This window comes from Mustelus asterias, unplaced genomic scaffold, assembly GCF_964213995.1.
Source record: "Mustelus asterias unplaced genomic scaffold, sMusAst1.hap1.1 HAP1_SCAFFOLD_69, whole genome shotgun sequence".
NCBI classification, from domain to species: domain Eukaryota; kingdom Metazoa; phylum Chordata; class Chondrichthyes; order Carcharhiniformes; family Triakidae; genus Mustelus; species Mustelus asterias.
The window spans coordinates 1,577,049-1,604,240 of record NW_027590131.1 but is presented as its reverse complement, the minus strand read 5'-3'; the positions used below and the strand labels follow the sequence as shown (position 1 = coordinate 1,604,240).

At 43.0% G+C, this 27,192-nt stretch overlaps 1 protein-coding gene across 2 annotated transcripts in view; it reads right to left on the bottom strand.

Moving 5' to 3' along the window:
- The window catches only part of LOC144483453 (NACHT, LRR and PYD domains-containing protein 3-like), an 85,022-nt gene that overhangs the window by 24,172 nt on the left and 33,658 nt on the right, over positions 1-27,192 (bottom strand). For both annotated transcript variants that reach the window (XM_078202145.1, XM_078202144.1), the window contains exons 5-7: positions 22,666-22,837; positions 22,511-22,576; positions 5,465-7,202 (exon numbers count right to left, since the gene is read on the bottom strand). In XM_078202145.1, the coding sequence (XP_078058271.1) occupies positions 5,465-7,202; positions 22,511-22,576; positions 22,666-22,837 (1,976 nt within the window). The remainder of the gene's footprint in view (positions 1-5,464; positions 7,203-22,510; positions 22,577-22,665; positions 22,838-27,192) is intronic.

Here is a 27,192-nt window from a genome sequence, read left to right as displayed (position 1 = left end):
CCGGAGGAAACCCACGCAGACACGAGGAGAATGTGCAAACTCCGCACAGACAGTGACCCGAGCCGGGAATCGAACCCGGGACCCTGGAGCTGTGAAGCAGCAGTGCTAACCACTGTGCTGCCCAGGGAAAGGGTTATCCGCAAACCCGGTTTCATATCACTGACAGTTTGACTGGAGATTTTCCAGCAGCAGGTTTCCTCATTCAGGAAATTCTGGTTTCCTCGGCTCAGATGTAAGCTCTGCAGTCCTGCCACATTTAGCTGTGAATGGTAGTGGATGATGAAACAACAGAAGGAGGAGGCTCCACAAATATCCCATCCTCATGACGGAGACGACTAATACATCAGTGCAAAAGATATGGCTCAAATATTAGTAACTAACTTCAGTGGCTAAACCGTTCAGAGGTCCCCAGCATCACAGATATTTATCAGCGAATTCGATTCACTCCACATGATGTCAAGAAATAGCTAAAGGTAATGGATACTGCAAAGACCACAGATCTTGACAATATTCCAGTAACTGTACTGAAGATTACTGCTCCAGAAGTTGCTCTGTTCCTCGCCAAGCTGTTCCAGTAGAGCTACGACACTGATGTTTACCTAAAATAGCGGGAAATTGCCCAGATATGACCGTAAACAAAAAGGAAAGAACAAATCCAATCTGTCTATTTACCACCCCATCAGTCTCCTCTCAATCACCAACAGAGGAAGGCGTCATCGAGACTATCAAGCAGCATTTAATGAGCAATGACCTGCTCGCTGACTCTGAGCTTGTGTTTACTCAGGGTCACTCAGTCCCCTACCTCATTACAGCCTTGATGCAAACACGGACAGCAGAGCTGAACTCAGGATGTGAGATGAGAGGGTCTGCCCTTGACATCAAGGCAGAATATGACCACATGTAGCAAAAAGGAGCCAGAGAAAAACTGAAGTCAATGGAAATGAGAGAAAAAAAACTATCTGCCGGTTGGAGCAACACCAGCACAAAGGAAGTTAGTTATGGTTGTTGGACCATCTGCATGATGCAGTGCAACAACTCACCATGGCTCGTTACACAGCACTGCCCAGTCTGTGATTTCTATCCCTGGAAGGACAAGGGCAGCAGATGAATGGAAACATCACCACCTGGAAGTTCCCTTCCAAGATACACACCATCCTGACTTGGAAATATATCACCGTTCCTTCACAGTGACCGGGTCAAAATCCTGGAACTCTCTTTCTCACAGCTCTGTGGGTGCACCTACACCACAGGAGTCCCTAAATGCAATTCCAGTGATATAATTGTGAGCATAGTTGCTTTCCAAGCAGTTGATAGGGGTTTAATTCCCAGATATCTCAGTTTGTTGGAGTGGGTGAAGAGAGGGTCATCTCAACTCCAGGAAATGATAGCAGGAAGTTCTCAGGAGAGTGCCCTCGTCCCAACCATCTTCAGCTACTTCATCAATTAAATTTCATCCATCATAAAGTCAGAAGTGGAGATGTTTGCTGATGTCTGTACAACGTTCAGCACCATTCTCGACTCCGCAAGATAGTAATGCAGGACCTGTCCATATTTAGCAAGGCTTGAACAATATTGAAGGCTGACAAGTGCCAGGCCATGACCATCTCCACCAAGAATGAATACAATCAACTCCCTTTACATTCAATGGGATTATTATCACCTGAATCCTGACTATCAGCACCTTCGATGCTACCATTGGCCAGAAACAGACTAGACGTATCAATACTCAGGATTTTAGAGAAGATTAAAGGCCAGGAACTCTGCACAAAGTAACTCACCTCCTGACTTCCAAATACATTTCCACCATCGACAAGACACATGTCAGGAATTTAATTAAATACCATCCACTTGTCTGCATGAGTGCAGCTCAAGATTCAGGAAGCTCGCCACCATCCAGGATAACTCTGCTTGTTGACTGGTGCTCCACGTTCAACATTCATTCCATCCACCACAGAGGTACAGAGCGAGCAGTGTGTACCATCTACAAGATGCAGTGCAACAACTCACCATGGCTCGTTACACAGCACCTTCCAATCTTGTGATTTCTATCCCTGGAAGGACAAGGGCAGCAGATGAATGGAAACATCACCACCTGGAAGTTTCCTTCCAAGATACACACCATCCTGACTTGGAAATATAGCACCGTTCCTTCACAGTGACTGGGCCAACATTCTGGAACTCTCTTTCTCACAGCTCTGTGGGGGCACCTACACCACAGGAGTCCCTAAATGCAATGATGGTGATATAATAGCGAGCACAGTTGCTTTCCAAGCAGTTGATACAGGTTTAATTCCCAGATATCTCAGTTTGTTGGAGTGGATGAAGAGAGGGCCAGGAGGTAGTAACCACAACCGAAAAGACTGGGTCAATCCAATTTAGTCAAGTCTGCGGCTCCAGCCTGGAGCAGTAGTGTTAAACTTAGCTGAGGGTTGGAGGGTCAGTTGATCATTCAGCTACTCTGAGCCGGCCCACGCTGAGTTCAAAAGGGAAATGGTGAATCTAATAGCGACACAGAGGAAACTAAATTCATTGGTTGGTAAAAAGAAATGCCGTTTGTGACTGGCTTTATATTGCTGTTAATTGGAAGAAGCAACAGAAAGGGTCAATGGAGGTTCTGCTGTTGATGTGGTGTACATGGAGATTCAAAAATCATCTGATGCAGTGACACAACAGACTTGTGGCATAAGCTCATAAAATAAATGGGAAAGTCGCAATGTGGATACAAAATTGGATGAACAATGAATAATGGATATTTTTCAGGCTGGAGGATGTCGGTAGTGGAGAACCCGAGAGGTCAGTATTGGGATCCTTGCTTTTCCCTGATATATATGAATGATCTAGGTATTTGCAGTATAGAGGAAAATTTCAAAGTCTGTTGATCACAGAAACCTTTGAGGCATCGGATACTGTGAGGAGAAGAGCTTGGGACTGAAAAACGGACAATAGTGGAGTGTACAGATAGGTGGCAGATTAAGTTCAATGCAGAGACGGGTGAGGTGATACTTTCAGGAAACATGCACATGAGGAAGCAATATAAAATAATCGGTGGAATTGTTAATGGATTGCAGGATCAGAGGGACTGGACGTATATGTACATTGATCATTGCCGTTAGCAGAGCAAGTGTAGGTAGCAGTTAATAAAGAATACAGCATCTTGGGCTTTACTGCTGTGAAATAGTTTATGTTTGTAGGCATCAGATAATAATTCATGAGTTTAAGTTGAATTTGTGTTTCTGTGCTTGTGTGTTAAGACAGAGCCAAAACTTTAATTTCACTTCGTGTTAAACAAAGCTGCCTGCCTGCGGGTTTTTTGTGTCCCTGCATTTTAATTTAAGGTTTACGACATTGTCAGAGTTATAGAGGTTAAAAAAATGGTTGCTTATATTCAGAAGTCCACAATGAATGATAGAAACACTGAGTTTCAGTTGCAACCAGTTAACCCAAGAAGCGAGATGGAGTTCACAGAGGCTGCCAGGAGAGGCAGGGCAATGCAGGGACTCAGAAAGCAGGACCCACAAGATAAATCACCGTCAGAAACCAAGGAGGAAAAGAGGAGTGCCAGGAAGACAGAAGTCAAAGAGACAAAAAAAAACCTGAATCTGAACAAGCGACTGCTCCCTGAAGTTAAAGAGAGGAGCAGAGAGAGGTTCCCAGTTAAAGACAGAGCTGCGAGATGCAGACATTGTAAAGTTTGCTCACGAGAATCCAGATATCTGATATATTCCTAAAGTTGGTGACACCTTCATACAGACTATGAGGCGCTGGTGTCTGTTGGCATGGCTGAGTATGGAGGAATAATGAAAGGAAACATTGAAATATTGGACAGGGATCCTTGGTGAAGGCATCTGACAGAAAGCATTGAAAAGATTCCAAAAGCTGCTTTTGTTTCTCGAGTGGAGCTTCTGGAGCGGAAGCATCAGTCCCAGTGAGACGGGTTTTCTCACATTGTTACAAACATTTGGGGGGATTTGAAGAAGAATCCACTGAAGTTACTTTGGGTGGCATCTGTCACTGAGTTTCAGAGAGTGGTATATCTGAACCACAGGTGGATTGTTGGTTTACATTAACTGTGTACTTACTGGGAACATTAAAACATAAGATCTATTTTGTAACTCGTGTCATCCTTACAGATCTGCAGACATCTGTGAAGTTAGATGGGGTGGTGCATTGCAGTTATTTTTTTAACAAAGGTTTTATTCTTTTCTTAAAAGTTAATCGACTACCTTGTTATTCTGTTCATCTACATTTCTAAATAATAAAACAATAAATAAAAGTTATGATTTACTGAGCCGGGTTTCTGCTCTTCGACCTGACTGTCCAGAAATCAGCTGGGATAATAACATTGTCAATAGGGGCATAGAGTACAAGAGCAAGGAGGCTGTGCTGAACCTGCAAAAGACATCAGTTAGATCTCAGTTCAGCGCGTCATACTTTAGGAAGGCTTAGAACACATTGGAGAGAGCGCTGAACATGTTTAAAAGATTGGCTACAGGGATGTGAAACTTCAGACACTAGGATCGATAGGAGAGGTTGTTCACCTTGGAAGGAAGAAAGCTGAGAGGACATTTGATAGAAATGTTCAAAATAGTGATGGTGCTGGAGAGAACAGGGAGCAAATCAAAATGTTGCTGCTCGGACAAGGATCAACAACAAGATTTAAAGTGATTTGCAAAAGATGCAAATACAGTGTGAATAAAGCTATTTTTTTTAAACACAGCGAGTGATTCAGGTTTTATGAGGCTGCAGTCAGAACCATGGAACAGAAACAGCGTGGGCTGCTGTAACCTAAGGGAGGTTTCTTTTCATAACTGCACACTGTGAGGTTTAATACAAGACTGAACCTCCACTGCGACCCTGACTGATGTTACCAGTTATCACATGACTTATAAAAAGGACACTGTCCCGATAAAACACACACCAACTATAATACATAACAGAGGCAGCGTGCAGGAAAATAATCCTGACAATAATTAGCCACAAACTGTAAGCTGTACCGAACACAAGAGAAACAGATTTCGTTCTAGCATCATACATAATCAGATGGTTTCTGTTGGGAAAATATCCTTTTTTTAAATTTTGTAACGAGGCCTTTACACCTCTAGTTATTTAAAATTTATCCCTACAATGCTTTTATTCACTCAAGGAATGTGATCATCGCTGGTTTTGCCAACATTTATTGCCGATGCCTATTTGCCCACGAGAATCTGCCTTCTTGAACCGCTGTAGTTTTATCAGAGAATTCAAAATTTATTACAGGTTCAGAAGGAGGCCAATCGGCCCATCATGTCTGCATCTGCTCTCAAATGAGCTTTATGGCTTTGTGCCATTCTCCCGCGCTTTCTCTGTGACCATTGGACATTGTTTCCCTCTTGACTTCCTCAACTGAACATTTCTCTGTTTTATTTGGAACAAAGGAAATGGCTTCTCATCAATGAAAATATCCGCTCTGAGACCAAACAGTTACCTCAATTCCTGACATTTGTGCAGAACGGGTCCCAGCCGCTGGAGCCCTTCACACTGAATGTAGCATCGCTCCAGATCGAGGTGTTTTATTGTATCACAGAGTCCAATGACATGAGACAGGACCGCACAGTCAATCGGGGTCAGTCGCAATCCGCTAAATGGAAGTTTTTCCATAGATCCCACTGTGTTCCGAGCCAGTGCTTTATTCTGAGACTCAAACAGGTAGTGGAATGTGTTCAGGAGCTTCCTCTTCCCAGTTTCAGTCTGTGAGTCTCCAATCTGCCCTTCAACCTTCTCCTTCACCCAGTCAATCACTCGGCAGGTTGTTGGATGAAGAAACGGACCCAGAAACTCCACCAGGGGTCGAGCTGACTGTGGGGAGGACAGACCAGCAACAAAACGGAGAAATATCTCAAATCGCCCATCTTCCTCGCTGTGGGCTTCACTGAGGAGTTTCCCGATCTCCCCGGGATCTGGAGTCAGGAATTGTGAGAGTGCAGCTGCAAACTCTTGGATGGTGAGGTGTGGGAATGTGTAAACCACACTCTGGGCAGATTCATCTTTCTCCAAAAGTTCCACCAGGAATCCAGACAGGAACTTGGAAGGTTGTAGATTGTACTCAATCAAATCTTCATTTCTAAACACAATCTTCTTCTTGGAGACTCCTGTGTAGGCCATCTCACCAAGCTTCAGTAACACATCACGGAGGTTTTCAATCTCTCGGCCATGGTTTTTCAGAATGTTGTAAATATAGTAGGAATATAGTTGGGTGATGGTCTTGGGAACTTGCTGCTGTTTCCTGTCTCTTTGTGTAAAGAAGGGACCCAGTGACAGACCGAGGATCCAGCAGTAGGAAGGGTTGTAACACATGGTGTACAGGATCTCGTTCTCCTCCACGTGTTTGAAAACGGCTGCTGCCACCGTCTGATCTTCAAAAAACTTGTTGAAATATCCCTTCCGTTCATCACCAACAAATCCCAGGATTTCAGCCCAGACACTGATGTCAGCCTTTTCCAATAAATGTAATGCAGTGGGGCGGCTGGTCACTAGCACTGAACATCCTGGGAGCAGCTTGTGCTGTATTAAACTGTACACAATGTCAGACACTTCACACCAGCATTCGGGATCTGTGCACATGTACTGAGGTTCTGTATTTCTCCGATTGTCGGCAAAATCAATCCTGTCCTTGAATTCATCCAAACCATCGAATATAAACAGCAATCCCTCTGGGTTCTTCCAGAGCTCTCCCAGAATATTCCCAAAGTAAGGATAGAAAAACAGTATCAGATTCCTCAGGTTTATTCTACAGTTAATCGTGTTCAAATCCCGGAATTTAAAACTGAAAACAAATTGAAAGTGTGGGTATATTTTCCCAGTGGCCCAGTCATAAACAATCTTTTGTACCATTGTTGTTTTTCCAATTCCCGGCACTCCGCTCACTGCTGCTGAATTCCCAGATTTGAATTTTCTCTGGGAAAAGCTGCTCTGAAACAGTTGATCAGTTCGGATTTTTTCCAGTTCTTTCCGGAGATGTTTCTCTCTCCATTCTTCATGGTCTCGGCCTCTTGCCAGCAGTTCATGTTCGACAAGTGTCCGATCTCGAACAGTAGAAATAACCGTGAGCTCAGCGTATCGACCAACCAGCTGGAAAATCTTAACCTTCTCCTTTATGAGGATAGTGTTCACTCTCAGTGTTTCAGTTTGTACCCGGAGTGTCTCCTTGTGTTTCTGTTGGAGATCTTCAATAAGAATGGAGAGAAAGTTAGTTCTATTGGCATTTTACAAACATCCCGGTAAAATTGACCAATCCATTAAATATTGCAGGCATTAGTTCAGTTCCAACATAGATTTTTGTACAACTGGCTTTGACAACTAATGGCCCATGGGCCAAATTCAGCCACTGAACTGTTTGTATTCAGCCTAATAAATATGGCTGGACAGCTCAGCTCTGCAGAAGTCAAATCTGATCCAAACACTGGTCTCCCTTTCTGCCTCTGCAGATCTGCAGAGTTTCTCCACAATTTTCTCTTTTTATGTCATTTGTCCTGTAACAGAATTAGACCACAAATAAAGAAAATATGGGGAGAAAGGAGGCTGTGATTGGACAAGCGGCAAAGTGTTGAAAACTCCACTTTTCTATTGCAATTTGAATCTTACAGAGCTCGTATCACGACAGCGAATAGCAGAGTTCAGGTCAGGGCAGAGAAAGGGCGAGAATCCTGAGGAACAATTATTGCACGTGAGTGGGGAGTTTGTGTGTGCAAATATATGTGTGAGTGAGTGCACAGAGAGAGAGAGATGGAGAAAGACAGAAGCAGAGTGTGTGCGAGAGAGTGTGTGTGAGATTATGAGAGAGTGACAGAGAAGGAGAACAACTGACAGAGAGCGTGTGGGAGGGAACATGAGAGTGAAAAATTCCCTGAGACTGTGGGTGTTAAACAGAATGCGATAATAACGGAGGAAAGGTTGAGGGATAAAGGTTGTGAGACTGTGTTAGGGAGAATGACAGAGGAAGCGATGAAGAGGGAGATAGTGTGCGTGAGGAAAGGCGAGAGGATAATATTGTGAGACTGAGTAGGTGAGAGTGAGAATGTCGATATAAGATAAAGAGAGAAAATGTGAGAGCAAAACAGAGTTATCGATGTGTGTTTGAGAAACACACAGCGTGTATGGAAGAGAGTGCGTGTGAGAGGAAGAATGAGGGTGTTGTGGGTGTACATAAGAAAGAGATTGTGAGAGTATGTGAGAAATATGTGAGAGGAAGACCATGCGAGAGATTATGTGACAGAGAATCTGTGTGTGACTGAGTGACGATGAGTCTGAGAATGTGTGTATGAGTGCGTGTGTGTGAGTCTCTGTGAGGGATAGAGTGTGAGAGTGTGTGCGCGAGTGACAGTGAGTATGAGAATGTGTATGAGAGAACATGTGTATAACTGTGTATGTGGGACAGCGTGTATGTGTGTGAGAGAGAGTGTATTGTGACAGAAATTGTGCAAGAGAGTTTGTGCGAGAGGGTCCATTGGAGAGGTTTTTTTAAATCATTTACTGGATCCAGATGTCACTGGCTAGGGGAGCATATATTGTCCGTCGCCGATTGCCTTTGCGATTGTGGCGATGAGCTGCCTTCCTGAAGTCAAGGAACCGAACAGCACGTCTTTCGGGCTATGGGAGAGAAACGGAGCACCCGGAGGAAAACCATGCAGGCGCAGGGAGAATGTGCAGACTCCACATAGACAGTAACCCAAACCAGGAAAAGAACCCGTGTCCCTCGCCTGTGAGGCAGCATAGAGGGAGCAGCTGGAAAATGCAAGGTTAAAACAGAAGTTTAGTGAAGCAAAACTTGAAATTGTCATGTGGCCTTAGAAGTTGAACAATATAATGATATGCAAGTGTCACGGGTGAGTCACTTTCATACACACTGTGAGAAGGACGATAATGAGATAGAGAGCTGTGATAGAGAGGAATGCAGCTAACACGAATTTGGGGAGATATAGTGCAGAAATATAGTAAATTCGAGGCAACTGTGAAGTGAAACACAGAACGCAATCAAAAACTGTCTAACGACACAACGTGTCAGAAGGAGATAGAGGCTGACATAGAGAGTGATAAATTGGCGTCTCTATTCTCAGCTCAAATGGTATGATGTGCAGTTTTGAGAACCATGGGCTGGATGGAATCAGTGATAAATTGAATTATTGAATTTGCTCCTGTCGCCTATGGTGGGTTGTTTTACACATTTGGGAACACAGAGCTGGATGAAGACAGCGACAGGGACGGAGATATGGTGTGCATTTGGTGAAACCATCAGGTCCACTTGCACCCATGATCACGACCCTCACATAGACCGCAAATAAACCCAAGGGGCCATTTGCACCAAAACAAATAAGTGAGCAAGTGATTGCGCGATGTTACAGAACTGGGAGGGGAAGGAACGATGTCCCCACACATCACCTGGAAATGTTGTAAACAAATTGGCAAGAGGCAAATGCAAGGGTAGGTTCATACCGATCCACTGCTGTGCTGTAAATTGGTGGGAGGCTCAGGTCACAGATAAAACAGATCAGGCCTGTATGGCTAAGCTAACTAACAATCTGGGAAAAGGCTTTGAATCACAGCATTCTGAATGCACATTTAAAACACAATATGCTTTGATAAGGAAACTTGTGTTTGAGTAAGTTTCTGTGTTGTGTGACAGGTCCGTGTGATTTTTCTTGCCAGCGAATCTGTGCCTCCTGTCTGTGGCATTGAATTGTGCTGGTTAACCCTCTGTGATTTGATTCCATTAGCTGGTTTCAAGTTTCTCGGTAAATGCATGCAGTTATGTGTTGAAATAGGTTGAGTCAGGAGAGGATAATTGTGATAAAATGATACAGGAGTTTTTGAAGCACCTGCTTTGTTTTGGCGGGAGAGTGGTGATGATGGGACAATAAATATAATTATTTACACTTTGGTTTAACTTCAAAGACTATCTATGGCTTAGAGAGATTGACTATTAAACCAGAAAGGCATTGTTTATAATTTCTTCAGAATTTACCTTTAGCTTTGAGGATAATTGCAGTTTTTGTAGAAAGAAGAATGATGACTCCTGTCTGAACCTATTCCCTTATTTTATTTTAATATTCTATTTTCAGTTATAAATCGTTAACAATGAATGAAAGCAAAGTTTAATGCTGTGCAGAGGATATGTGAATGTGAGGCATCCATGCTCGATGAGTCTGTGTGTCTAATAAAACACTGGTATGGATTTTTCTTTGCTGTCTTGGTAGCTTTAATGTTTTGTTTACCTTAATTGCGATTTTGTAATAAAAGTTTCAATAAACAGTTTATAATCAAATGTGGGTCATGAGCAGAATGAAAAATGAAATTTATAACCAGGCAAAACTTTGAAATTCCTTAATCCTGGGCACGGTTGCTGATAACTTATTTGTATTTTTTTTTTTAAACGGGCAGTGATGATGTAACTACTTTTGAAAACTTTTGTTCTTTTTTCATTTCCAACGAGCAAAAACTTAACAATTCTCTGTTTAAATTTATTGCACATCTCATATACGGATTGCGATTTTTTATTTAGAGCAGATTTTATCTTTCAGTTTTTCTCAAATAGACAGATATATCTGGACTGAATTAACTAACTTGGCTCCAAGCCAAATGTATATTTTGTGTTTTCTTCAAATATATAGCTCATGAAGCACAAGACAATAAGGAAGTGGACCAGGTTCAAGACTTCAAGATTGTTTATCACAACATAATGATAATTGGGGATGTAAAGGCTTTGTCTTTTTGTAGAAAAGGTGAACACATTTAAACTAATTTGTTACCCTTTGAATTAAAGTATTTGTGATTAAATTCACTTAACTTCCATTTCAACTCGGGCACTGCTGTATCTGATAATTTAACCCTTCTCTTAAAGCTGCCATGCCTGTATATTTAACTGTTTAAATAAATTGATTGTATGGATATTAGCAACTCGTATTTAAGAAGTTACATACTGTTTAAGAGGCTAATAAGCATTTTTAAAAATTGTTTTTAAGGAACAAAGAGTAATATGATTTAGTCTATATGTTTTTTTTTGAGTTTCAAGACCTTTTAGTTGTTCGAAAAGTGATGAGTTAAACATATTCTCAGCTTCTGGTCAATTTGAATCTTGGCCTCAATTTCTAAAGGTAATATGAAGTGTTTTGTGTGTTGTGCATGCGGAGCAATGTTAATGTAAACTCAGCTAACGTATACAGAGGCATGAAAAATATGTTGCTGAATTTATACTTAATTAACTGCTAATATGTTAGAAATTAATGACTGTAAAGTCATTTTACAATAACACTTTAGGGCTGTTATGTGTTCAGGAATGAGGTGATCTGCAGATAGGAAGATAAAGTTAAATATTGGGAATGACAACGAAGTTGCAACAGATGATGAGATTTTTCCATCATTTAATTGTCTGCAGTTATGGAATGGAATTCAAAACCTTAAAAGAATAAAATACAGAGTTTGTGCCAATCACGCTATTCACGAACTAAAGGAAAAATAGTTAATGAAGGGAAAGCTGGTGGGTACCACATTAGCAGAATTCTATCAAAGAGACAAGATAATTGCCTGCTCCTTCCCCATATGCCAATGTGCCATCCCAATTCAAAAAGGGATGGAGGCAAAAAGCAGGTAGCTATCGGCCGAATAGCCTAACATCTATTGTGGAAAGAGATTGGAATTAATTATGATGGAAGCAATAGCAGAGATTTGTAAAATTATAATCTAATTAAACAGCATCACCATGGCTTCATGAAAGGGAAATATGTCTGACTAATTTATTAGACTTTTTCGAGATACTCTCAACCAGAGTGGAGAGACGGGAAGCAGTAGATGTGATGTATTAGGACTTCCAGAAGGAGTTTTACAAGGTACGTCAAAAAAGTTCAAGATATTAGATATGAGCCCATGATGTTTGAGGCAGTGTATTGGCATGGATCGAGGACTGGCTAATGGGCCGGAAACCGCGAGTGGCATAAAGGGTTCCTTTTCAGGTTGGTGACCTAGAAACAGTGGGTTTACACAGGGATCAGTGCGGGACTGCAAATCTTTACAATATATAATAATGACTTGGATGAAGGAAATTAATGTTTTGTAGCCAAATTTACAGACAATACAAAAATAGGTGGAAAGGCAAGATGCAAGATGGATTCAAATAACCTATAAATATTTTATTGTAAGCTAAGTAAGTGGGCAAAAAGTTGGCAAATGGAGCATAATTTAAGAAAATGTGAAGTCAGAACATAGAACTTGGAACAGTGCAGCACAGAACAGGCCCTTCGGCCCACGATGTTGTGCCGAGCTTTATCTGAAACCAAGAGCAAGCTATCCCACTCCCCATCATCCTGGTGTGCTCCATGTGCCTATCCAATAACCGGCTGAATGTTCCTAAAGTGTCTGACTCCACTATCACTGCAGGCAGTCCATTCCACACCCCAACCACTCTCTGAGTAAAGAACCCACCTCGGACATCCTTCCTATATCTCCCACCATTAACACTATAGTTATGCCCCCTTGTAATAGCTCCTATCCACCCGAGGAAATAGTCTTTGAACATTCACTCTATCTATCCCCTTCATCGTTTTATAAACCTCTATTAAGTCTCCCCTCAACCTCCTCCGCTCCAGAGAGAACAGCCCTAGCTCTGTCAACCTTTCCTCATAAGACCTACCCTCCAAACCAGACAGCATCCTGGTAAATCTCCTTTGCACTCTTTCCAGCGCTTCCACATCCTTCTTATAGTGAGGTGACCAGAACTGCACACAATATTCCAAATGTGGTCTCACCAAGGTCCTGTACAGTTGCAGCATAACCCCATGGCTCTTAAACTCCAACCCCCTGTTAATAAAAGCTAACACACTATAGGCCTTCTTCACAGCTCTATCCACTTGAGTGGCAACCTTCAGAGATCTGTGGATATGGACCCCAAGATCTCTGTTCCTCCACAGTCTTCAGAACCCTATCTTTGACCCTGTAATCCACATTTAAATTTGTCCTACCAAAATGAATCACCTCACATTTATCAGGGTTGAACTCCATCTGTCATTTTTCAGCCCAGCTTTGCATCCTATCTATATCTCTTTGCAGCCTACAACAGCCCTCCACCTCATTCACTCCTCCACCAATCTTGGTGTCATCAGCAAATCTACTGATCCACCCTTCAGCCCCTTCCTCGAAGTCATTAATAAAAAATCACAAATAGCAGAGGACCAAGCACTGATCCCTGTGGCACTCCGCTAGCAACCTGCCTCCAGTCCGAAAATTTTCCATCCACCACCACCCTCTGTCTTCGATCAAATAGCCAGTTATCTATCCAATCGGCCAACTTTCCCTCTATCCCACACAAGTCGTTCATTTTGGAAGGGAAAACAAAAGAAAAGTGTATTATTTCAATGGAGAAAAACTGCAGCAAGTCACAAGACAAAGTACCTTGGTGGTACGTGAGCACGAAGCACAGACATCCCGCACATAGGTGCAGCAGGAAATCTACTGGAATGTTGGCCATTATTTCAAATGGTGTTGGAGTACGAGGAGGGAAGTCGTGTTGCAAGTGTTGGTGAGACCACATCTGGAGTACTGTGAACATTTTTGATCCCTTTATTTAAGGAATATATTATTTCATTCGCGGCATTTCACAGACCTTACGGAGGAATTGTCTTATGAAGAAACGTTAAGCAGGTTGGGACTCTACTCATTGGAATTTAGAAGAATGAGAACTCATTTTATTGAGACAGATAGGATTCTTAAGGGACTTGTCAGGATAAATGCTGAGGGAATGTTTCCAGTCATGGGAGACTCTAGGACAAGAATGCATAGTCTTCGAATAAAGGGACGCCAATTAAAGACTCTGCTCCCACAGGGCTGTGAGTCTTTGGAACTCTTTTCCACACAGAGCTGTGGCGGAAGAATTATTGCGTATTTTTAAGGCTGAGAAACATATTTTTGCTCAGCAAGGGAATCAAGGGTTATGGCAAATGGCGGGGAAGTAGACATGAGGAATGTCAGATCAGATGATTCTATTGAATGGCTGAACAGGCCCAAGGAGCTGAACAAACTACGTCTGTTTTTCTTATGGTCTTATGTTCTCATGATCTTATGAGGGGCAGCACGGTGGCACAGTAGTTAGCACTGCTGCCTCACAGCACCAGGGATCCGGGTTCGATTCCCGGCTTGGGTCACTGTGTGCGTGGAGTTTGCACATTCTCCCTGTGTCTGCGTGAGTTTCCTCTGGGTGCTCCGGTTTCCTTTCACAGTCCAGATGTGCGGGTGAAGTGGATTGGCCTTGCTAAATTGCCAATTAGTGTCAGGGTGCGTAACTGGTGTAAGTGCATGGGGTTATGGGGATAGGACCTGGGTGGGATTGAGGTTGGTGCAGACTCGATGGGCCGAATGCCCTCCTTCTGCACTGTAGGATTCTATGATCTATGATCTTGTATATCCCAGCGTAAAAGCCTTGTGTGGATTTAAAACAGACAAACATCTGAATTGTACAATGGAAACCTGAACCCTCGATATTGACAGTGTCCAAGTTCCTTATAAGGGAAACGGGGAATATTGTATTACCAGCTAATTGAAAGAATAGGAATATGGCTGTGAGAGTTTTTCCCATTGCTCACACCATCCTTTACTTTAAAACCCAGATCCCATCATGCTCAGGCCACCTCAAGCTGGTCGACAGAGATAAACTGGAAGAAAACATTGATAATGTCACTGAAGAATCAAACAGCACTTTGGGAAATTACGTTGATAAATGTGAAACTAACATTGTAATTTTACATAAAGACTTGCAATGGATCAAGAAACAGATAGAATTCACCAAACGATTGCCCAAATCATTCAACAAAGAGGGGAAACCAGGCAACTGATTGCAGCAACAAACGGAACCAACTGGTGAGAGGAATTTTGGAATTGGGGTGCAAAAGTACAAATACATCAATGGATAAGAATTACTTTGCATGTTGCAATTATTGTTGTAGTTTCAACGCTAAAGTAACAAATGCATACTTTGATTATTTGAATTCCGGAGAGATGAAATGGAAAATAAGTTAGAAACGTAATTGTACAAAAGAAAGCCCGAACTACTGATAGATATACTTCGAATGTAACATGACATGGATTTGAGTATCTGCTTAAACAGGGTGTGGACGGAGAAAGAACGGCTACAACAATGACTTAACAAGAATAATGGCAACAGTGACTGTAAAAAGGGTATTCTCGCTGGGAGAGAAGCATGCTGGGATTTTTATTCAACATATAGATTAAAACCAGGTACCGGTCGGAAAGAGACTGTGGTCTGGGAGCTGTGTTCTGAAATTCCTGTATTGGCCCAGATAAGGGAAGTTGTTTACATTAACAGAAACACTGCGTCTCTGATTTATATAGCTGCTATGTATGGGACATATAAAATGAACTAAGCGTAAAGGCGTCTTTCAAAAGTAATTTCAGTGGATGTTCAAGCCATGCGATCGGTTTCTGGTTACATAATTGGCTGGATGACAGATAATCTTCCGGAGGCGAGTGAAGAATTGTGGATAAAAAGCCATGTGAGTCCTTTGTTTGGCAGCGATAACTCAAAGAGACCGACCATCGCAAGTAGACTTGTACCCTGAAGGATGCTTCAGAGAAGGAGAAAATAGATTCTACATCTATTTAATGGCCAATGCTCTCCTCAACTGGGTAGTATCTATTTTCAGTTAAATAGTTAAAGTTGATGTTCAGTTAAAGTTAAAGTGCAGTTTAAGAGTTAAAGTTCAATTGAAAGTTGTTCAGTTAGTTCAAGTAGAGTGAAGATTTAATGAGTTGCAACTGTTTGTTTGAATTGGTACGAGAAGTGTAAAATGAAGCAATAATTGAATTGGTGTCCTTGTTTGTCTCATTAAATGAAATGCTTGGAATGCGTTTCTATTAAAGCTGCATGACAAGAGTGAGGTTTGATGAGGCTCAATTGTGCTCCAATTCGCTAATGCTCAAAGGGGGACTAACAGCGAAATGCCTGCAGAGCATGATGGGAAAAAGGTCAACTTTGCACAAACAGGAGAACTGCTGCAGTTAAGGAACACGAGCAATAAACAGAGGCCGTCAGAATCTATAATTGGGTAATAGTGGTAAGACAAGAGCATTTTACGGGACAAGTGGATCCTTATTACCTTAATGAGAGAGAGTGTGCGAGCGAGAGTGAGTGAGCAGAATGTGTGGGTGTGAATTAGAAGTGGTGAGAAACATAGTATGAAAAATGGTGTGAGAGAATGAACATGAGAAAGTAAGTTTGAGAGAGAGAGAGATAATTTGTGAGAGAGGTGATGAAGGTGTGAGGGAAAGTGTGAAAGAGTGAGTGAGAGAGTTTGAAAGTGTGTGAATGTGTGTGAGATGGAGGATGTGATCGAGAGAGGGAGTGAATGAGTTATGGACTGAGAGAGTGTGAGAGAAAGTGGTGGAGATTGTGAAGGAATCAACAGAAGAATGTATGCGTGCCGGAGGGAGGGCGCGCGTGCGCCGGAGGGAGGGCCCGCGCGCGCCGGAGGGAGGGCCCGCGCGCGCCGGAGGGAGGGCCCGCGCGCGCCGGAGGGAGGGCCCGCGCGCGCCGGAGGGAGGGCCCGCGCGCGCCGGAGGGAGGGCCCGCGCGCGCCGGAGGGAGGGCCCGCGCGCCGGAGGGAGGGCCTGCGGGCCGGAGGGGAAGTGCGCGCGCGCCAGTGGGGACGTGTGTGCCAGAGGGGACGTGCGCGCCAGGGAGAATGTGTGTGCCAGAAAGGATGTGTGTATCAGGGAGGGTGTGTTTGCCAGAGAGTGTGTGTGTGCGTAGAGAGGATGTGTGTGATAGAGAGGATGTGTGTGATAGAGAGGGTGTGTGTGATAGAGAGGGTGTGTGTGATAGAGAGGGTGTGTGTGATAGAGAGGGTGTGTGTGATAGAGAGGGTGTGTGTGATAGAGAGGGTGTGTGTGATAGAGAGGGTGTGTGTGATAGAGAGGGTGTGTGTGATAGAGAGGGTGTGTGTGATAGAGAGGGTGTGTGTGATAGAGAGGGTGTGTGTGATAGAGAGGGTGTGTGTGATAGAGAGGGTGTGTGTGATAGAGAGGGTGTGTGTGATAGAGAGGGTGTGTGTGATAGAGAGGGTGTGTGTGATAGAGAGGGTGTGTGTGATAGAGAGGGTGTGTGTGATAGAGAGGGTGTGTGTGATAGAGAGGGTGTGTGTGATAGAGAGGGTGTGTGTGATAGAGAGGGTGTGTGTGATAGAGAGGGTGTGTGTGATAGAGAGGGTGTGTGTGATAGAGAGGGTGTGTGTGATAGAGAGGGTGTGTGTGATAGAGAGGGTGTGTGTGATAGAGAGGGTGTGTGTGATAGAGAGGGTGTGTGTGATAGAGAGGGTGTGTGTGATAGAGAGGGTGTGTGTGATAGAGAGGGTGTGTGTGATAGAGAGGGTGTGTGTGATAGAGAGGGTGTGTGTGATAGAGAGGGTGTGTGTGATAGAGAGGGTGTGTGTGATGGAGAGGGTGTGTGTGATGGAGAGGGTGTGTGTGATGGAGAGGGTGTGTGTGATGGAGAGGGTGTGTGTGATGGAGAGGATGTGTGTGATGGAGAGGATGTGTGTGATGGAGAGGATGTGTGTGATGGAGAGGATGTGTGTGATGGAGAGGATGTGTGTGATAGAGAGGATGTGTGTGATAGAGAGGATGTGTGTGATAGAGAGGATGTGTGTGATAGAGAGGATGTGTGTGATAGAGAGGATGTGTGTGATAGAGAGGGTGTTTGCGGGAGACGATTTGTGCGACAAAGTCGATGTGAGATATAATGCAAGACATGAAGCATATTTTTTGGGAGTGGAGTTTAGAAACTTGCAAATGACAAGCATCTGACCGGATTCTGAGGAGAAATAGCAAACAGTATCTTGTGTGCTGATGAGACCATCATAGCTTCCTGCAATTGTACATTGTCATTCGTGTTATTCTTAGAACGTGTGTATATTGGGTGACCTAAAGGAGGAGTAAAGGTGTATTTTATTGTAATCCATTTTTCATTGTTTCATAAATGTTCCTTTCTTGTTGCTAAAACTAAGTAGTGGTTCTGTGACTCTGTTAGTCCACGTTTATTTTTTTTTCTTTTTAAAAGTTGCAAACCTTTGAGCCAGAGTTTAATTCTGGGATCATCCCATCCCGTTATAACATCGACTGGAATTGTTACAGAAGTGGGGACCTGCCTGGAATTTCAAAACGTCGAGAAAGGGTAATTGGATTCTTAGTAAAAATTCAGTGGAAATTTTCACACGTGGAAGGCCAGTTACTGGATGCTGAACAGTGAAATTATTTTGTTGTTTATTGTACCACAGTTGGAATGCAAAATCCCGTTTATAAATTGCTCAGACGTTCCTGAAAATGGAAGGTGTAACACTTGATGGGTTTACAGAAAGTAACTCAGACTTAGTTAACTGAATTGGCAGATAATTTGGAATGAGAGTGACTTGTCGGGGAAAGGAATGGTGAAATTATTGAAAGTCCAGCGAAACATTTAAAATTGCAAGGGTTGTCTGACAGACCAAGTTCTTCAAAAAGTGGGGAAATTGGACACAAGAGGGAGCTGGAGAAATTAATCGCTGCCGACTGCATATTTCTCTGTTCAAGCCGAACAAAGATCCATCGCCATCCAGTTATTAAATAACCTCCAAACAATTACCACTTATAGATATAGACACAAGAGCCAAACTATGAGACAGAAGAGAGAAGAATGCAAAGTGTTTAAGGAAGATTGAAACAAAGTGAGAATTCGCCACCCCTCTCCACATGGCAGCATCAGGGCTGCCTGAGCACCACATGCGGTATTGAGAAGTCTGAGCTGAATCCCATGCTGATTGAACTGAGAAAAGTCAGGTCTGGAAAGGTCTGGTCTGAGCATTTTCCTGAACTGAGAACATTCAGAAATTCCGTAAATGAGGTCCTTGAGAAAAACATTAATTCAATCTCAGAACTGGAACAAACTGTCAGCGGGTTTTCAAAGCAGTTACTGGAGTCTGAGAACAGAACTAGAAAGTTTGAGGATAACAGCATAAACAACGACAAGCTACTCTTTCATTTACTCTATCGAAATAGGCAGTTAGAGAACAGATACGAGTACCTCGAAAAATTCAGGAGACAGAATCCCCTGTGAATTTATGGGGTGCCAGAAAACTCAGAAGGCGGGGACATTATCCATTTGGTAAAAGCTCTTTCAATGAGCTACAGAAACTGCCAGTCGATGTTCTACTACAACTAGAGCGGGTTCATAGATCGTTGCAGCAAAAGCCGTTGAATACTAATGCACCCTGAGATAACCGGTGGTAAAGTTGCTCAGATTCCGGACACAAGAGTATATTCTCACCAAGGCTCCAGGTGAGAAAAATCTCCAATTGAAAGGAAGGCGATTCATGCTCGATAACGACGACTCACCACATCTGGAGTGGTAAACATGTGAATATACAGCTACTAAAAAGCAGCTTAGGGAGAAAAGCATAAGGTTTCAAAACATTAACCGGTGAGGCTGAGAGTCCACCTCAAGGATGCAAGCAAAACCTTTTCATCTGCATTGGAGGCTGCAGAGGGTTTGCAACATCTGGGCATCAGTGCGAGCTGATTGGAGGGTTAGCAGCTGGAAAGAACCTTGCACCACATGGCATGTTATTTGCTGATATTATTTTCCAAGTGGCTGAGATTTATTTTTTATATGCACTTTGCTTTATTCAGTGATGTTCAGAAAGTTTTAGCCAGTTCACATAACGGGTGGGGATATGAACACTTTGATGGGCGGGGTGGAGCAGTCTCAGCTGACCGTATCCATGGACACGGCTGCGCTTGTTTAGACGGGAGAGTTAACTCATGTGGCTTATCACCAATGGAGCTGTCGGCCTCAGAGTCGGAACATCTGCTCTGGAGAATTATTGTTATGAGACTCAAGTAGACATTTGATGGGTTGAATAGCGAGCCACTTTTGTTGGTTTGAGCACATTTGGTTTTCAGCACTTGGAAATGGATCAAATTTGCAGTTAACCTTTTTATGTATATAGTTTTTATCTCACAGTAATCCCAAGGGAACCATGTAAAAGCCATTGTATTGGCAGTACATTTTTCTTTCTTTTTCTCCTTCCCCCTCTCTCAATGCTTTCTTCTCTGATACCAGGCTACTTGCCCAGCTGATACTCCGGTCAGATCAATTAAATGCAGATTATTATGGATGTGTTCAAGGTAATTAGCTAGAATGTAAACCTGATATAAACCTCTTAAGGGAAAAATGCTCTCTCAGCTGAAACATCAAAGCTGCAAAATTGCATTTTTAAAGGAAACACATTTGCCAGATAAAGAACATAGTAGCTGGGCAGATCTTGGGCAAACCAGGTCTTCTTTTCCTCTCACCCATCAGGGGGAATAAGGGGTTTAGCAATCTTATTTCACAGACTGGTGAAGATTTGTGTCCACTCACAACATATGGACAATGAAGGCAAATTCGTATTGCATAACGGAACAGGAGAAGGCACGGAACTTTCATTCATGTGCCCCAAATGAGAATGATCCCCAATTCATGAAAATATTCTTCAACCTTATCTCAGCTAAAAGTACAGGATTGTTCTTATTGGGTGAGATTCGAATTGTGTTCTGTCCCAAATGGGAGACTGGCTCTCAGCATCATTAAACCCCTGCTCCAATATAAGCAAATCACTGAGAAATCATGTTACTGAATCTGGGCTGCTGGACATATGGAAGCTTCTGCACCCGAGTAACAGAGACTTTATATTTTACTCCAAAACTCACTGCTTTCACTCTCGCATTGACGATTTATTTACAATTGAGTCAGAGTCTCATAGAATCATTGACAGCGACATTCTCACTATAACTCTCTCTGATCATAAGTCCATAGACTTGTGACCTGGGTCAAAAATCTACTGCAAAGAGATGGCATTTGAATGCATCTTTCTTAAATGATGATGAGAAAATAATTACAACGTTGTCTATAACTTAATACTGTCCCTGACCCTATGAAACAGTGTAAAGGAACATTTAAGGGGCCGCATCATATCATTTACTTGTTCCAAAAGGAAGAAGAATAAATTAAAGTGATCAAATGCAAAAAGGTAATTCATAATTTAGAACAGCAACACAATAAGCAGCACTCATTATCTTTGATGGTCACCCTCACAAAGGCACGCCGAGCTCTCGATACTTGGCTTTCAGAACAAGTTGAAGGGTGTTTATGAGTTGCAAAACAGAGACATTACGAGCATGCTAACAAGGCGAGCCTTGGTAGTGGGGAAGGAAGCCACCATGTCCATCGAGTCTGTACTGACTCTCCGACAGAACATCCCACCCAAGCACTTTCCCGTAACTCCACATATTTACCCCCGCTAATCCCCCTAAATGGATTAGTTAACAGAGGATTTGAACTATTTAAAGAATAAACTTGAAAAAACAAACTTGGCAGCGGTTCAGTGAAGTTCAGGCATTCGAAGTATTTGTGGACTATGGTGGAAAATACACAGAACAAGAAAATGAGGTTCTGGTAATTTAGAGTTGCTGAAGTGAAAAAATATAAAGGACAACAGACGAAAGATGATAGGGAAAAACAGGAATGCAATGTGAAGGTTGTGATGCGATCAGCCATGGACTTGTTCATAAGAACATAAGAAATAGGAGCAGGAGTAGGCCATCTAGCCCCTCGAGCCTGCCCCGCCATTCAATAAGATCATGGCTGATCTGAAGTGGATCAGTTCCACTTACCCGCCTGCTCCCCATAACCCCTAATTCCCTTACCGATCAGGAATCCATCTATCCGTGATTTAAACATATTCAACGAGGTAGCCTCCACCACTTCAGTGGGCAGAGAATTCCAGAGATTCACCAACCTCTGAGAGAAGAAGTTCCTCCTCAACTCTGTCCTAAACTGACTCCCCTTTATTTTGAGGCTGTGCCCTCTCGTTCTAGTTTCCTTTCTAAGTGGAAAGAATCTCTCCATCTCTACCCTATCCAGCCCCTTCATTATCTTACAGGTCTCTATAAGATCCCCCCTCAGCCTTCTAAATTCCAACGAATACAAACCCAATCTGCTCAGTCTCTCCTCACAATCAACACCCCTCATCTCTGGTATCAACCTGGTGAACCTTCTCTGCACTCCCTCCAAGGCCAATATATCCTTCCGCAAATAAGGGGCCAATACTGCACACAGTATTCCAGCTGCGGCCGCACCAATGCCCTGTACAGATGCAGCAAGACATCTCTGCTTTTATATTCTATTACCCTTGCGATATAGGCCAACATCCCATTTGCCTTCTTGATCAATGGTGGAGCAGTTTAGAGGAACCGAGGGGTCAACATTTGCTCCTAATGTGTATGGTCGTATGAATTGCAAACTTGAACCTGTGCAGAACAGATGAGGATGGACGACAAATTCAAACAATATTTAACCCTGATTCCGAGACTTCGATTTTCTGATTCCCAAATTCTGACAACTAATTATTCAGACTCTTAGAAGTGAAATAATTAGTTTGAATTCTTCACTGTCATCACTTACCTTTTAGGTTACTGGGTACTTCCGATAAACCTTGTGGGATGTTCATGTAAACAAATGCATCAGGACCTGATTAAAGGAATTACAATCATGAAATCAGCTATGTTCAATATCAGAACAATCTGCAATGGTTAATTCACTGCGCGATTTTACTGTACCAAGTGTCGGTAATTCTCTCAGTATTTTCTCCAACTTTGGTAACCCACGGTGCATTTCCACAAAGGATTCCCACATCACCCTGAGAGCCCGAGGGCCTTTCTCTATCACCAGATTTAGGAGCAGTTTGGAACAGTCTGCGAGGTTCCCACTGTCTGCGATTTCCTTTACTTTCTGTAAAGAATAAGGAGCATATTGGAAAACAGAGTGAAAGGTAAGCACTGGGAATGAGAAAGAAAGGATCTGTTCAGGGATTTCCCAGTTGTTTTGAGTACAGGAGGCAGTCCCTGGACTGGGTCCTGATCCCTTCTCAACACTGAATAAAGATCACATTTTGATTCCGTCCTTAATTTAAACAACATACGAATAAACCAAATTTTTAATTTAAAATAATTTTCAAAGAGAGTGAGAAATCCCAGAGAACCAGCAATAATTTCAATGGGATTAATTTCATCTGAACTTCCGTGCCCAATACGACATCAGATTACTGTTAGACTATAGGATCCACTTTTTTATGATGTTGTGGCAGTGTATCATGTAAATGGTAAACACCGCTGCCATGTGTGTCGATAGTGGAGGGTGTGAATGCTGATGTTGGTGAGATGGGGTGTCAATCAGGTGGCTGTTTTGTCCGGGATGCTGTCGAGCGTCTTGAAAGTTGTTGGAACTGCGCACATCCAGGCAACTGGAGACGATTCCATCACACTCTGACTGTGCCTTTTAGACGATGAAGAGGTCTTGGGGAGTGAGGAAGTGAGTCACACTCCACAGAATCTGACCTGCTCTCGTCACTAGTATTTTGTGCCTGGTACAATTCAGTTTCAGGTCAGCTGCACCCCCCCAGCATCGTGATAGTGGGGGATTCAATGATTGTAATGAAATTCAATCGCCAAGGAGGGAGGGGTGGAATCTCTTTTGATGGCATTTGTAATTGCCTGGCATTTTTGTAGCGCGAACGTTACTTGGCATATCGCAGCCCAGGCCTGACTGGAGTCCAGGTTTTCTTGCATATGTGCACTAATTGCTTCAGCATCTGTGGAGTTGCAAATTGTGCTGAAAACAGTGCAATCGTCAGCAAACACCCCACATCTGAGATTAAGTTATAACTACGATCACTGATACGTCTTTCTCTTGCCAGAATATTGCCATGGCCCAAAGCATTTACAGTTTACATTTACTTTGGTTATTTCAGGATATCATTTGGAGTGAACTGAATTAGCTAAGGACTGACATCTGTGATGATAGGGACCTCAATAGACAGTCAAAATAGATCATCTACTGGCTCCTAAAACAGAAAAGGCTCGAAAATCTCAGCAGGTCCGACAGCATCTGTGGGGAGAGAATAGAGACAAAGTTTCGTGCCCAGATAATCCTTCGTCAGAGCTCTGATGAAGGGTCATCCAGACTCGAAACGTTGGCTCTATTCTCTCCTCACAGGTGCTGTCAGACCTGCTGAGATTTTCCGGGGTTTTCTGTTTTTGTTTCACATTGCAGCATCCGCACTATTTTGCTTTCATTCTTTCTTTCACCTCCGGCGTTCTTCTGGCTAATAATATTTGCCAATGTTTCAGCTTTGTCTTTTGTACTGGAATGTTCAGACATACTGAAACATATTTAATTTAGGACGTGGATATTTGGGGCGCCTAATACTCCAGATGGTTAGTTAATAATTCACACCAGCCATGGACGAATCCGGCAGGGATGCAGAGCTTTGGATCCGATTCATTAGATTTCGGGTCACTTCCCTCACGCTTGTTCTGCTGTTTGCTATAAAAGCATTCCCGTGTTGAACCTTCACCAGTTTGACACCTGTTGTTGAGGTACCCCCGGCGCTATCAATGGCATCCCCTCCTTCACTGTTCATTCACTCGGACTGATACACTGGCAATAGCAGAGCAGATGATATGCTGGGCCGTGAAGGTCGAATACAATTCTGCCGCTCCTACTGATTGATCACACTGTCTAATGGCTGCGCAGTTTTGACTCAACTGATCTGTACAAAACCTATCACATTTAACTCGTTGGTAAATCCACACAACACCTGAAGGTAAGTCGGGACTTTGCCTCCTAATGGAAAGTTTGTTGGTCACTCCGACAACTTTGACCATGTGCATCTGGAACAGACAGCCTGATCAGGAGGAGGTCAAGTAAGTTAAACCTTTTGTTGATTCACTCACCGCCTGCCGCAGACCCAGTGCAGCAGCTATGCCCTTTAGGACGTTGCTCGCTCGTTCAATGGTGGCGCTACTGAGCATGACTTGTTGATGGATATTTCAGTCCCCACCCAGAGTATATTTCCTGCCCTTGCCATCCTCAGTGCTTCCCCCAAACAGTGTGTCATATGGAGGAGCACTTGTTCATCAGATAGTGGGCATTGTAGGCTGAAACCAGCAGGCAATTTCATTGCCACGCTTCCAACCGGATTATGAGACTTCAGGGAGTTCAGACTCAATGTTGAGGAAATCCAGGGCAATCCGCTCCCCACTGGATGTCTTGTGGGTCTTTCCTGTCAGCGGGACAGGTCATACCCAACAATGATGATGGTGGTATTTGGGACATTGTCTGCAAGTATGATGTTGAGAGGTTCATTGTTTCAGGGAACTGGTTGACTAGTCAGTGGGATAGCTTTCCGAATCTTAGCACTGGCCCCACATGATGAAATTTGTAGGGTCGACAGGGTTGGGAATGTAATTGTAATTTCCGGGTGAATCATTCGGTTTCAATACTTTTAGACTTTGCAGCCATTTAATAAAACAGAGTTGCCTGTTAGACTCTTTAAGACGCAATCCCACTGTTTTAGAGCTGGGGTCACACGTAGTCCAAACAAGGACAGCAGATCTCAGTCTACAAACGACATTATTGATTGGGATGGGTTTTTACATCAATGGATAATGTTTTCATGGTCAGCATTACCGAAACTAGATTTCAATTCAAGATGTATTAGTTGATTTTCATTTCCAAAATCTTCCATTCTGGTTATTTGAAAGCATGTGCCCACAGTATTAGCCCGGATCTATGCATTATTAGTCAACGCCTTTATCTACATTGAGGAAGGGGTGTGGTGGTAATTTGGCAACAAGTGCAGGTTAGAGGCTGCGAATTCTGCAAGGGTTACCTGTGCATATGTAGAAACATGGAAACCAGGAGCAGAAGAACATTTATCATCTGCCATTCATCGAGATCATAGCTGACCATCTATCTCAATGATGTGGAGATGCCGGCGTTGGACTGGGGTAAACACAGTAAAAAGTCTCACAACACCAGGTTAAAGTCCAACAGGTTTATTTGGTAGCAAATGGCTTTGGTAGCTAGTGGTTTTTGTTACCAAATAAACCTGTTGGACTTTAACCTGGTGTTGTGAGACGTCTTACTGCATCTATCTCAATGCCGTATTCTCACCTTCTATCCGTATCTTTTAAAAATGCATTTCTTTCTTGAATATATTCAGTGACTTGGCCTCCAGAACATTCAAGGGCAGATAATTCCACAGGTCCACTACCCTTTAAGTGACAAAAATTCTCCTCCTCTTCTAAATAGTCTCCCGTATCCTGAGACTGGGCCCCCTGGTTCTAGATTCCCCAACCATGGAAAACTTACCATGTATGAAGTCTGTCCAATGTTGTTAGACTTTTATACATTTCAATCAGATCTCCTCTCATCCTTCTGAAATGTAGTGAAACTGGCAAACTTGAACAAATCCCTCCTCTTCGGACAGTGCGGCCAACTCTTGTGTCAGCCTCCGCTATATTTTCTCCATGGCAAACATGTCTTTTCAAACCTGCACGCAATACGACAGCTGTGGTCTTGCCAAGGCGCTGTACAGCTGCAGGTGGACATGTCTAATTATCAGAAGTCCTTTTGCAATGAAGGCAACATTCCATTTGCCTTCCGAGTTGCTCGAGGCATCTGCCTGTGCACTTTCACTGATTGGTGTGCAAGGACACCCAGATCCCTCTGGCTGTTTATGCTCCCGATTATTTCACCATTTGAATAATACTCTCTGTTTTTCCACACCACAGTGTATAACCTTATATTTAGTGGCATTCTACTGCATCTGGCATTCACTTATCTGCTCACCCACTCACCTTGTCCAAACCACTTTGACAACTCCTTGTATCCTCCATTCCCTTCATCCCACCCAGTATTGTTGCATCAGTAAATTTGAAACTGTTACATTTGGTTCCCTCATCCTGATCATTGATATGTTTTGAGAAAAGCTGGGTGTGAAGCCCTGATACCGGTGGTACCGAACAAGTCACTGCTGCCATTTATTCTCACTCTCTTTTTCTTGTGTATCAATCAATTTGGATCCACACTAACAAATTACCGCCTGACTCATGTACTTTAACTTTGCCCTCTGATTTGTTATGAGGAATCATATCAAAAGCCTTCTGAAAGCACAAATGCAATTCTTCTACTGGTTCTCTCTTAACTATTCTACTAATTACATCCTCAGAAAACTCCTGTCAATTTTTAAAGCATTATTTGCCTTTTATAAATCCATGCTGGCTTTTTTCAATCCCGTTAAT